General features: G+C 40.1%; 1 protein-coding gene across 1 annotated transcript in view; it reads right to left on the bottom strand.

The window, feature by feature from the left end:
- STOM (stomatin) overlaps positions 1-14,212 on the bottom strand; it is a 105,912-nt gene that overhangs the window by 27,456 nt on the left and 64,244 nt on the right. The window contains exons 5-6 of the mRNA XM_082264491.1: positions 11,555-11,758; positions 5,896-6,030 (exon numbers count right to left, since the gene is read on the bottom strand). Of these exons, the coding sequence (XP_082120617.1) occupies positions 5,896-6,030; positions 11,555-11,758 (339 nt within the window). The remainder of the gene's footprint in view (positions 1-5,895; positions 6,031-11,554; positions 11,759-14,212) is intronic.

Here is a 14,212-nt window from a genome sequence, read left to right as displayed (position 1 = left end):
AGGCAGTGATTGGTATCCCCATACTCAGGAGAAGCAACAGAATGTATTTTAGGGTGTAATTTACATTGCATGTACACATTCACATATACCCATGGCATGTGTGAGCAATATATCATTTCCATGACAACTTTGAAAAATTACCAAAAAAAATAAATAAAATTTTACACAAACTCCTGTGACAAAAAAAAATGTAATATTCAATGGGCTCAATATGCCTCTCACAAAATTCCTTGGGGTGTCTACTTTCCAAGAGGGGGTAATTTGGGGGGGGGGGGGGGGTTACTGCCCTGCCATTTTAGCACTCCAAGAAATTAGATAGGCAGGTAAAGCTGTGTAAATTCCAGTATATACACCATAGCTTGTAGACGATATAACTTTTGCGCAAACCAATAAATATACGCTTATTGCAAATTTTTTAATCAAAGACATGTAGCTAAATACATTTTGGCCTAAATGTAATGATAACAAAATTAGTTTATTGGATATTTTTTTTTTAAATAAGAAAATGTCTTTTTTTCTCAATTTTCGTCTTTTTTCATTTATATCGCAAAAAATAAAACCGCAGAGGTGATCAAATACCACCGAAAGAAAGCTCTATTTGTGGGGAATAAAAAAGGATGCAAATTTTTGGGTACAGCATTGCATGACCGCACAATTGTCAATTAAATTTACGCAGCGCCAAATTGCAAAAAAATGGCCTGGTCATTAAGGGGGCAAATCCTTCTGGTCCACAAGTGGATAAGTATTGTTCTGAACATAGGAACAGATATCACAAACTACTTACAAGGTTATAAAGTATTTAACAGGCCAAAAGGGAGCAAAGAAGAGAAGTTTATTGTAAGAGTTACATTAACTTTATTAAAAAAAAACAAAAAACAAGCACCAGTTTCTGGCCTGCGGCAGCAGCGTTTTTGGCACTACAGTTTAACTGCTTCCTGCTATTCAACTAAAGATGTACCACACTGGCCTCTTTCATAGCATCACAGCTTATGTAATCAGAGCTCTTCTGTTGCAAGACGCATACACAAGGCCGATTTACCCTGGCCCTAAAACACAGGCATTACCCTCTTATATACACAAAGATTTTGGAAAACCTAAAAAGGAAGTCAAACTATCCCGTGATTAAGCCAAACGGTCCTGCTGTATTCAATTTTAACAAATACAAAAAAACTTCTGGATAAAAATACCACCATTACCCTTCACCTTAGTGTAAAGTTAAAAAGACAAAAACGTCTGGGATAGACGCAGCTGCGACCACACATACATACAGTATCTCACAAAAGTGAGTACACCCCTCATATTATTATTACCATTATATCTTTTCATGTGACAACACTGAAGAAATTACACTTTACTGTTATACAAGCTGTAAACTCCCTACTTTACATTGCAGCAAATTTGCTGTCCCCTCAAAACAACAACACACAGCCATTAATGTCTAAACCGCTGGCAACAAAAGTGAGTACACCCCTATGTGCAAATGTCCAAATTGGGCTCAAAGTGTCAATATTTTGTGTGGCCACCATTATTTTCCAGCTCTGCCCTAACCCTCTTGGGCATGGAATTCACCAGAGCTTCACAGGTTGCCACTGGAGACCTCTTCCACTCCTCCATGATGACATCATGGAGCTGGTGGATGTTAGAGACCTTGCACTCCTCCACCTTCTGTTTGAGGATGCCACAGATGCTCAATAGGGTTTAGATTTGGAGCCATGCTTGGCCAGTCCATCACCTTTACCCTCAGCTTCTTTAGCAAGGCAGTGGTCATCTTGGAGCGGTGTTTGGGGTCGTTATGTTGGAATACCATCCTGCGGCCCAGTTCCTGAAGGGGAGGGGGGAATCATGCTCTGCTTCAGTACATCATGGCATGCATGGCTCCCTCAAACTATAGCTCCCCAGTGCCAGCAGCACTCATGCAGCCCCAGACCAGGACACTCCCACCACCATGCTTGACTGTAGGCAAGACACTTGTCTTTGTAATTCTCACCCGGTTGCTGCCACACATGCTTGACACCATCTGAATCAGATAAGTTTATCTTGGTCTCTCATGGTCTCTCATCAGACCACAGGACATGGTTCTTTTAATTAATTCTTTATGGTCATCTACACAGGGATATTTATTCTTGCTCCTGGCACAGATAGAAAGGGCTGGGACAATGTGAATAATGGGGGATTTTAACTACCCAGACATTGACTGAAGTAATGGCACTGCTGGAACAGTTAAAAGGGCACAACATTTATAAACCTATTACAAGACAATTTTATGGTGCAGTTTATTGAGGTCCCCACTAGAAATGATGATCTGTTGTACTTGGTAATCTAAAACCATGCAGAGCTTATTAACACTGTTCATATAAAAAACATCTGGGTAGCAGTGACCATAAAAATGATTTAATTTAATGTTAGCTGTAAGCAAAAAATGCATACAGGAAATACAAAAACACTTAACTTTAAGAGAGCAAATTTTCCAAGCATGAGGGCTGCTCTCCAGGATTTAGACCGGGAGGGATTATTGGCATCAATAAGCACAGAACAGAAATTTGAATTTTTCAAAAAGACTTTATGCAAACTCACTGCAAAGTATATTCCCATAGGTAATAAGTTTAAAAGGCTAAAAATAAAACCTATGGGGCTCATGGGAAAAAGTTAAAAAATATAAAAATGAGGGAACACCATCATTGTTTAATTGTTACAAAGAATATAACAGAATATGTAAAAAGAAAATCAGGGACACAAAAATTCATAATGAACGACAGATTGCAAAAGATAGGACAAACCCCAAAATATTATTCAAATATAACAGTAAAAAAGGTTAGGTCTGAGCATGTAGGCCCTTTACAAAATAATCAAGAGTGGGTGACTGGGGACAAAGAGAAGGCACATTTACTAAATACATTCTTCAGCTCTGTGTATACAAAGGAACATGGGGGAGCTCATGACCATAATGAGGACAGTATTGACACAGCCCGAAATGATCCACAATGGCTCAAAAGTGATATGGTCCAGAAATATTTAGACAGAATAAGGGTGGATAAAGCGACTGGACCAGATGGCATCCACCCACGTATCCTAAAAAGAATTGAGCGCTGTAATTTCTAAGCCTTTGTTTCTAATTTTTAGGGACTCGTTAAGAACTGGAATAGTACCACTGGATTGGCGTAGGGCCAATGTGGTGCCTATATTTAAAAAGGGATCAAAGTCTTTGCCAAGTAACTATAGACCTGTTAGTTTAACTTCTATAGTCGGGAAGATATTGGAGAGTTTAATAAAAAAGACCACATAGATGAGTTCTTGCTGGAAAAAAAAATATTTTAAATCAACAGACAGCATGGATTCATGAGAGACAGAAGTTGTCAAACAAACCTGATTTCTTTTTATGAGGTGGTAAGTAAAACCTTGGCAGAGGGGTGGCAGTGGACGTAGTATACTTGGATTTTGCAAAAGCGTTTGACACAATTCCCCACACACGGCTAATGTGTAAGGTAAAGTCTACTGGCTTGGAAAAATCGGTTTGTAATTGAATTCTATCTTTTAGCCAATTTTCTATCCAGAGAGTAGTGGTTAATAATTCTTACTCTGAATGGTCTAGTTATCAGTGGTGTACCCCAAGGTTCAGTGTTGGGACCCTTACTTTTTAATATCTTTATAAATGATAGAGGGTCTGGTATTAAAAGTACCATTTCAGTCTTTGCAGATGACACCAATCTTTGCAGTAAAAATAACTTCTTTACAGGATGTCTCCAACTTGCAAGCTGACCTCAATGCACCATTTCATTGGGCAACTATGTGGCAAATGAGGTCTAATGTTGATAAATGTAAAGTTATGCACTTGGGGGCTAAGAATATGCATGCCTCATGCATACTAGGTGGAGTAGAACTGGGGGAATCTATAGCGGAGAAGGATCTGGGTGTCCTGGTAGATCATAAGATTAATAATAGCATGCAATGCCAAGCTGCTGTTTCCAAAGCAAGCAAAGTCCTTTCTTGTATAAACAGAGGCATGGACTCCAGAGAGAGAGATATAATTTTGCCCCTGTACAAATCATTAGTAAGACCTCATCTAGAATATGCAGTTCAGTTTTGGGCACCAGTTCTTAAAAAGGATATCGGGGAACTGGAGAAAGTGCAGAGAAGGGCAACCAAACTGATAAGAGGCATGGAGGACCTAAATTTATGCTCTCTTGAGGAGGAGATTAAGGGGGGATATGATCAACATGTATAAATACATAAGGGGTCCATATAGTGAACTTGGTGTTGATTTGTTCACTTTAAAGTCAACACAGAGGACAAGGGGGCACTAAGTCTAGAGGAAAACAGATTTTGTCTCCAAATACGGAAAGGTTTCTTCACCGTAAGAGCTGTGAAAATGTGGAATAGACTCCCTCCAGAGGTGGTTCTGGCTAGCTCACTAGATTGCTTTAAAAAAAAAAAAAGTCTGGATTCTTTCCTAGGTGTACTGTACATATATAAATGGGTACTAAAATTTTTTTTTTTTTTTTTTTTAGATAAAGTTGATCCAGGGAATATCCGATTGCCTCTCGGGGGATCAGGAAGGAATTTTTTTCCCCTGCTGTAGCAAATTGGATCATGCTTTGCTGGGGCTTATTTTCGCCTTCCTCTGGATCAACAGCAGGTATAGAAGTGTGTATATGGGATTGTATGGTTGGGTTTTCAATACTGTTTTTTGGTTGAACTGGATGGACTTGTGTCTTTTTTCAACATGACTAACTATATGTAACTATGTATGTAACTATCATTATCATCTCTTTATGTTGTGCTCAGTAGAGCGGTCATTCAATGGGACTCGCTCCAGACTGGCCAGAAGCAAAACAGACAATACTATCTGGACATGAATACAATTCAGAATTAAACTGCTGTTTAGAGCAGCACTTAGGATCATACAATTCCTGATTGCACAAATTACTGCAATGTCCACGACAATAATTAACAAGCAGACTTGTATAAAGTACTCGAAATTTCTACTTGAGTAAAAGTACAAGTGCTCGATCAAAAAATTACTTGAGTAGAAGTGGAAGTGCTTGCAGAAAAAGTTACTTAAGTAGAAGTACTAAAGTATTCAACATTTTTTTTACTTAAGTATTGCAAGTAGTTTTTTCAAAAAATTTGCTACTTAAGTACTAAAAGTAAAAAGTACCAGTAGTTTTGAAAAAAAAATTCTACTCAAGTACTGAAAGTAGAAGTACAAGTACTGTGTTATGTAGTTATTAAAGAAAGAAGTCAAAAGTATGAACATCATATTGTTTTTATTATTTCAAATGATTTATTCAAATGACTAACCGGTGTTTGTTAGTAGTTTCTTGATGCACTTTAAGCGCTGTAGCACCATTTATTTGTTTGTTTCATATTTTCTTTTTATTGGAAAGATTTGGTATAGCAGCTTTTATTATACACAGCCTTTATTTTCGTATGCGCTGATTTACAAATGACATTATACACATTTTTTTGAGCTTTATGCAACCTGCCATCTACTGTTCTGGCAGTGGTAATTTTTTTAAAAGTAACGAGTAACTATGCAGCACAAAAAAAAAAATACTTGAGTAGAAGTATCGAAATCATCGAAAAAATGTAGTGAAGTAAAAGTAGAAGTAGGAGAAAAAAATTCTACTCTAGGAAAGTACAGATACCGCATTTCGGTACTTAAGTACAGTACTTAAGTAGTTCTACTTCGTTACTATACATCTCTGTTAACAAGTGAGAAATTGTTGAATCTCCTTATTCCATCATCCCAAAATGTGTACTGCATTATTAATCCTCCCTAATGGATAATAGATTCAGCACAGAATTACAGCCCTGTGGCAATTAGAAGGCATGATCTCCCCAACTTTTTGCAGACTGACCACAGAGCAAACACAGCTCCGCTGCATACCGGCTTACCTTGGCTCTTGCTTCCCTGGTAGCCTCCGCCTCAGCTGCCATGGCCCGCTGAAGTTGAACTGGCAACTTGACATCCTTGATCTCTACACGCTCCACTTTGATACCCCAGTCATCAGTGGCAACATCCAGCGTGGACTGCAATAAGAAAAAGCACCGACATAAGAAGAGTGACACATTTTTAGATGAGACAGTCTACGCATAAAAAAAAAAAAAAAAAAAAAACCTTAAAAACGAGGAATGAACTTTAAAACATCCTAGCTCAGTGGCAGAACTACCAGGGTCACAAAGACTGCACTTGCGACCAGGCCCTGGCGTTCCGCCACTGTCGGGGGGGTCCCCAGTGGTGTTGCTAGCCATGGGGCTCTGACTTGAGTGCATGCTCTGGGCTGGATGAGAGAGACGCAATGACACTTCCCCCTGCCTTGCTCGGATGGTAGAGGAGAGACAAACTGCTCCTTTTGCCCCTCTCCTCCTGTGTGCACTGTGGGAAGTGGGAAGCCCAGCAGCTTAATTTGATCATTCAGCTGCTGTGTTTCACACTTTCTGCGGTGCACACACAGGGAGGAGACGGAGCAGATTGACCATTTAAGAGAAACACTGATTGTCTACCTCAAGTTTTTATTTTCTCTGTCTGTTACCAAACTTATCAACAGACACTAGGAGATTATATATATATATATATATATATATATATATATATATATATATATATATATATATATATATATATATATATATATATATATATATATATATATATATATATATATATATATATATATATATATACATACACACATACATACATACATACATACATACACACACATACATACACACACACAAACATATGGTAGATTAATGTAAAATAAGGTATCCCTGGAATTCTTTTATCAGATGATTACTTATGATTGGCTGCAAGAAATTATCTAGGAGGAGCATGGCTAAAATTATGCTGAGGTGCATGCTTTCTGCATTTAGCACTGCTTCCTGCAGTTTAACTTTCCTACAGTTTTACTGACACTTCATATATGTTCAGGACTGAAGCAGCAAGTTTAAGAAACTGCATAACCATTATTAATTGTCACCATGGGAGGTGTACAGAACCTTTAAAAAACTTCTTGTGTTGAGATCACCCCTTCTACTTTAAATATAACGAATTATAATCTACCATGTCTGACACCATATAGCAATGGTTCCTACATTTTTATTTTGTAGCAGACTGTAGCATATTTAACACTGTTGTAGGTTGTCAATTTTTTTTCCCCCTCTTGAAAAGTAAAAGGATCAAACTTCTGTAGCTTGCCACTTCCATAAGCCATGCATGTCACAGAATTGAAAGTCAATTTCCCTCTACCTGGGAGCCTGAGACTTTGTGAAATGTTGGGGAATGTTTACAGGGATTATTTATTGTTGGGAAATGTTTCCAGGGATTATTCAGTGAAACACTTAAGCCCCGTACACACGTACCGATCGTCGTCATACAAACGTCGGCGGACGAAAGATCTGCCGATTGTACGCTTGTTAGTATGGTGCCTCCGACAGCTGTCTGCGCACATTCTGCGGACAAGAGTCTTTCTTGCAAACATGAAAATTTTTGTATGCCGACACCAGAACGGACGATTGTTCGCCAGTCAGTACAGAATTCTGCCGACAGACCGCAGATTTGCAAGACTGGGCATGCTCAGAAAAGAAAAAACACAGGGAAAGTTAACCATTACATGACATCACTTCTGCAGTCGGCTGTAGTCGGCGGACAAAATTCTTGGGCAGTCTTTGCACTTTTCAACAGACACCGACATCCCGGGGTGAAAAGACGAACGTTTGTATGCCGACGATCGGTACGTGTGTACGGGGCTTTATGCCCCATACACATGTGCAGATTATCTGCAGACTTTTGTCTGCAGACTTACCTTTTCTATGTAGTGCAGGGCCTGCCGGATTGCATACAAATTGAAAATGTTTAGGTTTGACCTCATATTATATGGTTTTGGTAAGTCTGCAGACAAAAGTCTGCAGATAATCTGCATGTGTGTATGGGGCATTAGTCAACTGTTCTTCATCAGCATTTGCTTGCAAACTAAAAAGATGAAGTTTTCCCTGCATCCAATTCACATGACAGGAGAGAGTGACCGGCTCTCAATGGAGTCGATTCGCACATCTCGGGGGCGGCTGCAGAGCGCACTGCAGAAGGGTCCTGTGCGTCTTCGGCTCCATTTCAGGTCTGAATTTAGGCAAAAATTCGGACCCGATTCGCCCCTGCAAATGGAGAACAGGGACGCAGCAGACCCCTGCTGCGAGCCACTTCGCACAGATTATAAACACACCTAAGGCTGGGTTCACTGAGTATTGCAGCTCCCCAGAAGATCTATGCACATTGTTTGGATTTTGTAGGCACTATGCCGAATGGCATTCATTCAGAGTTTACAGATTGCAGACAGAAATGTGAAGAATCAAAAGCAGGAATTTTTTTTCCCCATTTATGTAGATAGGTGGGCAGCAAAGCCGCTGTGTCTATTCATTCCTCAGCATCAAACACTTTCCCTGTTTCCCTCTATCACAGTCAGTTTGAAAGCAGAGCTCCAGTCAAAAGAAACCTAAATTGAATAGCATATTAAAAAAAGATAAAAAATTGCTACACCAGATTTTGCTGCAATATTCATCTTGAGGCTGAGTTCACACTGATGGGATGCAGGAACCACAGCGATTCTTGTGTGGGTTCCTGCATCGCATCTGACTCGCAGTCAGTTCACACTCCTCTGTGCAAACTGCAGCGGGTGGCAATACAAAAGTTAAGGACACCCCCAAATCGATTCTCAGAATGCAGTGCAAACTGTGGAATTGAAACAGATTTGGAGAGCATGGGTCTAAACGCCCATGTGATTCATTTCCAGTGCTGACCAAAAAAACGGTTCTGCACCATTTTGGTCCGAATGCGATGCGATTTCAGCCATACATCTCACAGACATCACCACTGTGCACATCACATGCAATGTCTGGCATCGCGCCAGTGTAAACCCAGCCTGAATTCAGATATTTCCCCCACAGCTCTTTATTTCCACTACCAGTCTGATGGCCAGCATTATTCAACTCACTTCCTCTGAGCCCTCCTCAGCCTGGTATTGAACAGAGAAAGAAGAAAACAGCAAAGTTCTGAGCTCATCTCCCTGCTTTCTCTTCTTAATAGCATGTCTCTTCTATGCACATAAGGGTGCATTCACACCTGCGATTGCACTCCAATTAGCTTTGCTTTCACTGGTGCTGCCTCCTGCAGGAACCCCACTGGGGTTCTTGTATCTCATCAGAGTGCAGGTGTGAATGCTTCCTAAACTGACTGGTTCCTTGAGCGACTTCTTCATCTCTCCAGCCTTGCTGTACAGGGACTACAAGAGGCTGATTCCAGGGCAAAATTAAGGTACGTCCCTGGCTTGCATAAAAAAAAAAAAAAAAGAAAATTTACACACACACACACACACACACACATGTAATGATAATATCACTTAATGGAGTGTAGTAAATGAATACAGAACTGCATGAATTTGTGTGGGTCTTTTGCATCTGCCTAAACTTAGATAATAATGGAACATACTGGGGTTGGTGTGCCAACACTACTTGACCATAGAGATGAAACGGAATGCAAACAGCTTCACCTTGCCCCAGAATGAGCGTACACTAAGCATTCATATTCATTCTCCTAGCAAATGTATTGCATGTAGATGTGGGCCATTAACTGACTATAAAGTATCACAAAAAGATATACCAATGGTATATCCCCCCGCGCCAAATGGGCCGTAGGGTAATTATATTTGTGTATGTATTAACAAGCAGCAGCTATAGAATGGGTTTAACAATGCATCAGTAATAGCCTCTAAAAACAACGAAGGCTACCTACAGTGCTTGCTAAGAAGGCAAATGAATAACCATAGATGTTCAGCAACTCAAAATTGTCCAATTATGCTTTAACAAACTCCATGCAGTAAGGTTCACATCAAAATCGTATAGGTGCTTATTGCCATTTCTATTCAGTAAACAATTATATATACTGCAATTTAAATCAATAATTGTACCGTGTACTAAAAAAAATAAACATACATTTTTCCGTGCGATTATATCATAAATAATTGATAGGTGCATATAATAGAGTGCTGATACATAAATGTAATTTATAAATAAGTGCAAGTGTCCCAAACGGGTTAATTCATGTCCAATATGTAAACAATGGTGACTGTAGTGATCAAAGTTCAAAAGAATTTTCCTTGTGCAAAGATGCTCATCTGATACAGTTCAAAGTGCAGGTGCTCAATGTGGATCTTATCCAATCCGCCTTGTGACATATAAATGGCACAGGTTCCTCTCCACCGTGGTATAGGTATAGTTGGGTGACTTACCAGACGATGTGGGTCTCATATGTCTTATAGCATTAAGACCACTCACGCTTGATTGGCCCCCAAGGACCTCTGAAGACCTCATACGGCGTGACGAAACGCATTGAGCTGGAAAACGCACAACGTGACGTCACAGGGGCAGGTGGAATGCAAGCCGGCATCTCCGCTCTCCACTCTGTGTCTAGACTGTGTACCGTCACGAAAGCTGCAATTTAACTTTTTTTACCTGAAATCACCCATGGATGGGAAATAAAATCTTTAACCTTACCTACTACACTATTTGGAGCTTTTCTTTTTTTTACCCTGGTCCTTACTTGATGCGGGGAGAGGAAAGGGGGGATCCGCCATTACCCCAGTATCGGAGTATCACAGAGGGGACCTACCCTGGCCTTGGAGGCCAATCAAGCATGAGTGGTCTTAATGCTATAAGGCATATGACACCCACATCTGGTAAGTCACCCAACTTTACCTATACCACGGTGGAGAGGAACCTGTGCCATTTATATGTCACAAGGCGGATTGGATAAGATCCACATTGAGCACCTTCACTTTGAACTGAATCGGATGAGCATCTTTGCACTTTAATATATGCACCTATTATTTATGATATAAACGCACGGAAAAATGTATGTATATTTATTTAGTACACGGTACAATTGATTTAAATTGCAGTATATATAATTATTTACTGAATAGAAATACCACTAAGCACCTATACGATTTTGATTTGAACCTTACTGCACCGAGTTTGTTGAAGCATAATCGCACAATTTTGAGTTGCTGAACATCTATGGTTATTCATTTTCCTTCTTAGCAAGCGCTGTAGGTAGCCTTCACTGTTTTTAGAGGCTATTAGTGATGCATGACTATAGAGTATGTATTAATTCTTAACTTATGTACAGACACTTGAAGTATCCTTAGGTCCAGTGTTCTGCATTCAAACATTGCTTTTAGTCTATAAGATAGCTCTAGATTAGCCCAGATGAGTACAGTCTGAACAACTGATACTTCAAGAGCCAGCACATAAATACAGGATTACCAAAATGGCAGTCTACAAAGTGCAATTTTTCATCCCACATTACAAAACTAGGGAGAAGTGTTACAGAAAAGGTATTGCCGACATGTCATATGGACTCGAGGAAGGAGCTTAGACCAGTTTCTAAATGCAAACCACATGGATTGAAACCCTTCAGATTGTGATGCAAGTTACAAAATGGAAGGAAGGGTTTGCACATTTTTCCCAGCAGTCATTGCAGTCGGTTGGAGTGCCCCACCTGCATGTTATGTGCTATCTCCTCCCGGTCTGACAAGATCTGTGACAGGTTCTTCGTTCCGAGGACATTGCGGAGGGTGGTCTGCGCTAGAAGTCTGGTGGCTGAATCTGCATTTGTGATGTTCGCTACAGCCAAGATGGCATTCTGTACCCGGTAATAGACGACACCATCCACACTGACTGTCACTGAGTCTTTAGTCAAAATCTGAAAGATAAAAACGTCACGATAATTATTAGGATCAAAACAATAGTCATTCTGAAAATAAATGGCAATTATTTAATCACAGCTAATGGAAGGAAAAACTAAACAGAATTGCAATCCACATCACTTCCATTAGCAAATATCCCACAAAATCCGCAGAATCAAAAAAAGGAGGTAATGGGGGAAATAGAAATCTATTTTTTGACTGCATCTAAATAAAATAGAGGAGGTCTAAATAAAATAGACATTTCCAAATATAGGAGTCTAAAAAATCCAAGTAAAATTTACCGGTAACTTGTTTTCCAGAAGTCTTTCAGGACAGCACCTGAGAGAGAGTGGCTTCTTGCCAACAGGAAACACTTCAACCAAACTTTAACCACTTCCTGCAAACCGACGTAAACCGACGTACATGTACATCGGCTTGAAGAAGTGGTTGTACTGGGGGGGTGATGCCTGCAGCTAGAGTCCTCAACCGGTGGTCAGCTTTTCGGTGATAACTGATGCGCCTCAGCAGCCACTCGGCCGTTACCACAAGGAGCAGGAGGGGACGTGTCTTTCTCTCTTTCCCCCCCCCTTTCTGGCGCTCTGCCTGGGTCTCCCGTTCCACCAGGAGACCAAAGCGAACCAGCTAGTCAGAGTGCCGAACAAAGCTGGGATTCAGCTTTGATCAGGTATCCAATAAGAGTATTCCAGAAGTGACATCACTGCCACTGATTTAAAAAAATAAATAAATATTATTATTATATATAATCTATCAGTATTAAAAAAAAATTTAACTCTAAACTGGTAACCGGCATAAATGTTTAAAGCGCCGTCTATGGAGATTTTTAAGTACCGTAGTTTGTCGCCATTTCACGTGTGCGCAATTTTAAACCGCAACATGTTAGGGATCCATTTACTCCATGTGACATATTTCACAATATACAAAAGAAATTGGGCTAACTTTACTGTTTTTTTTTTTTTTTTTAAATTTAGTGAAGTGTATTTTTTATTTTTTAAATTGCGTCTGAAAGACCGCTGCCCAAATACTGTGCGACATAAAATATTGCAATAACCGCCATTTTTTTCTCCAAAGTCTTTGAAAAAAAAAAAAATTATATATATATATTATATATATATATATATATATAATATGTTTAGGGGTACTGAGTAATTTTCTAGCACAAAAAATACTGGATTTTACCTGTGTCAGAAATAGCCTTGGTCCTTAAAGTGGTTAAAGGGAGGCTTCTCCCCACAGCTCATCAGTTGTAGTAGAGTATTTCCAGCCCGGGCTGGAACACAATCATAATATGGTTAAAAATATTAAAAAATAGCAAAAAAACAAGGGCAGTCCTGAAAGGCTCCTGGAAAACAAGTTACCGGTAAGGTTTTCCATTAACGTCTTTCAGGAAAGCATCTGAGAGGATTAATGAGACTTACCAACTAGGGAGGGACAACCGCCTGAAGGACCTTTCTGCCAAATGCCTGATCACCTGCTGACAGAAGGTCCAGTCTGTAATGACGGACAAACGTTAAAATAAAGACCACGTAGCCACCTTACAAATTTGATCTGGGGTGGCACCAGTTTTTTCTGCCCATGTAGTGGTAAGACCTCTTGTAGAGTGTGCCTGGATTCCAAGCAGAGGGAGACAATTCCATCTGGGAGTAAGTCTCCAAAATAGCTGGATTTAAGCCACCGAGCAATTGACCCATTAGATGCCATTTTGTTGCCAGAAAAAGAACAACACAACTAAGACCTAAAGTCTCTTGTAACCTCCAGGTAATGTAATATAATTCTTCTTACATCTAGGACTCTCCTTATCCCCTGAAGGTTAGAACAAAAAGTTAGCAGGATAATATCCTGTGACTTGTTTTGAACTGACCTTAGGATTATACTTAAAACAGATCCAGAGTTTTTGCCAATCTGGGTAGATGGACAAGAAGTGCTCCCTAACTGATAGCGCATGCAGTTCACCGATTCTTCTTGCAGATGTAATCTTAACTAAAAATACCATCTTGAGGGTAAAGCCCCGTACACACGTACCGATTGTCGGCTGTAAATATACGGCCGACGACCGATCGGCCGATTGTAGGCTTGTTAGTATGATGCTTCCGACAGCGCATTTTCGGCCGAACAGAATCTGTCATGCAGACTTTAAAATATTTGTTGGCCGTCACCAGAACGGCCGATTGTTCGCCAGTCAGTACAGATTTCGGCCGACAGACAGCAGATTAGCAAGACTGGGCATGCTCAGAAAAGAAAAAAGACAAGGAAAGTTAACCATCACATGACATCACTTCTGCAGTCGGCTGTTGGCCGACAAAATTCGTGTGCAGTCTTTTGCAGTTTTCAACAGACACGACAGCCCTGGACAAAAGACGGCCAATCGTTCGTCCGACGATCAGTACGTGTGTACGGGGCTTTAGATTCCTCAAAGAGATTGATTCTAAAGGCTCGCTCTTTTCATACATCAC

The sequence above is a fragment of the Pelophylax lessonae genome (genome assembly GCF_965119305.1).
Source record: "Pelophylax lessonae genome assembly, chromosome: 7".
NCBI classification, from domain to species: Eukaryota; Metazoa; Chordata; class Amphibia; order Anura; family Ranidae; genus Pelophylax; species Pelophylax lessonae.
Note: the sequence above shows the minus strand (reverse complement) of the source record. Positions and strands in the feature narration are given on the sequence as shown.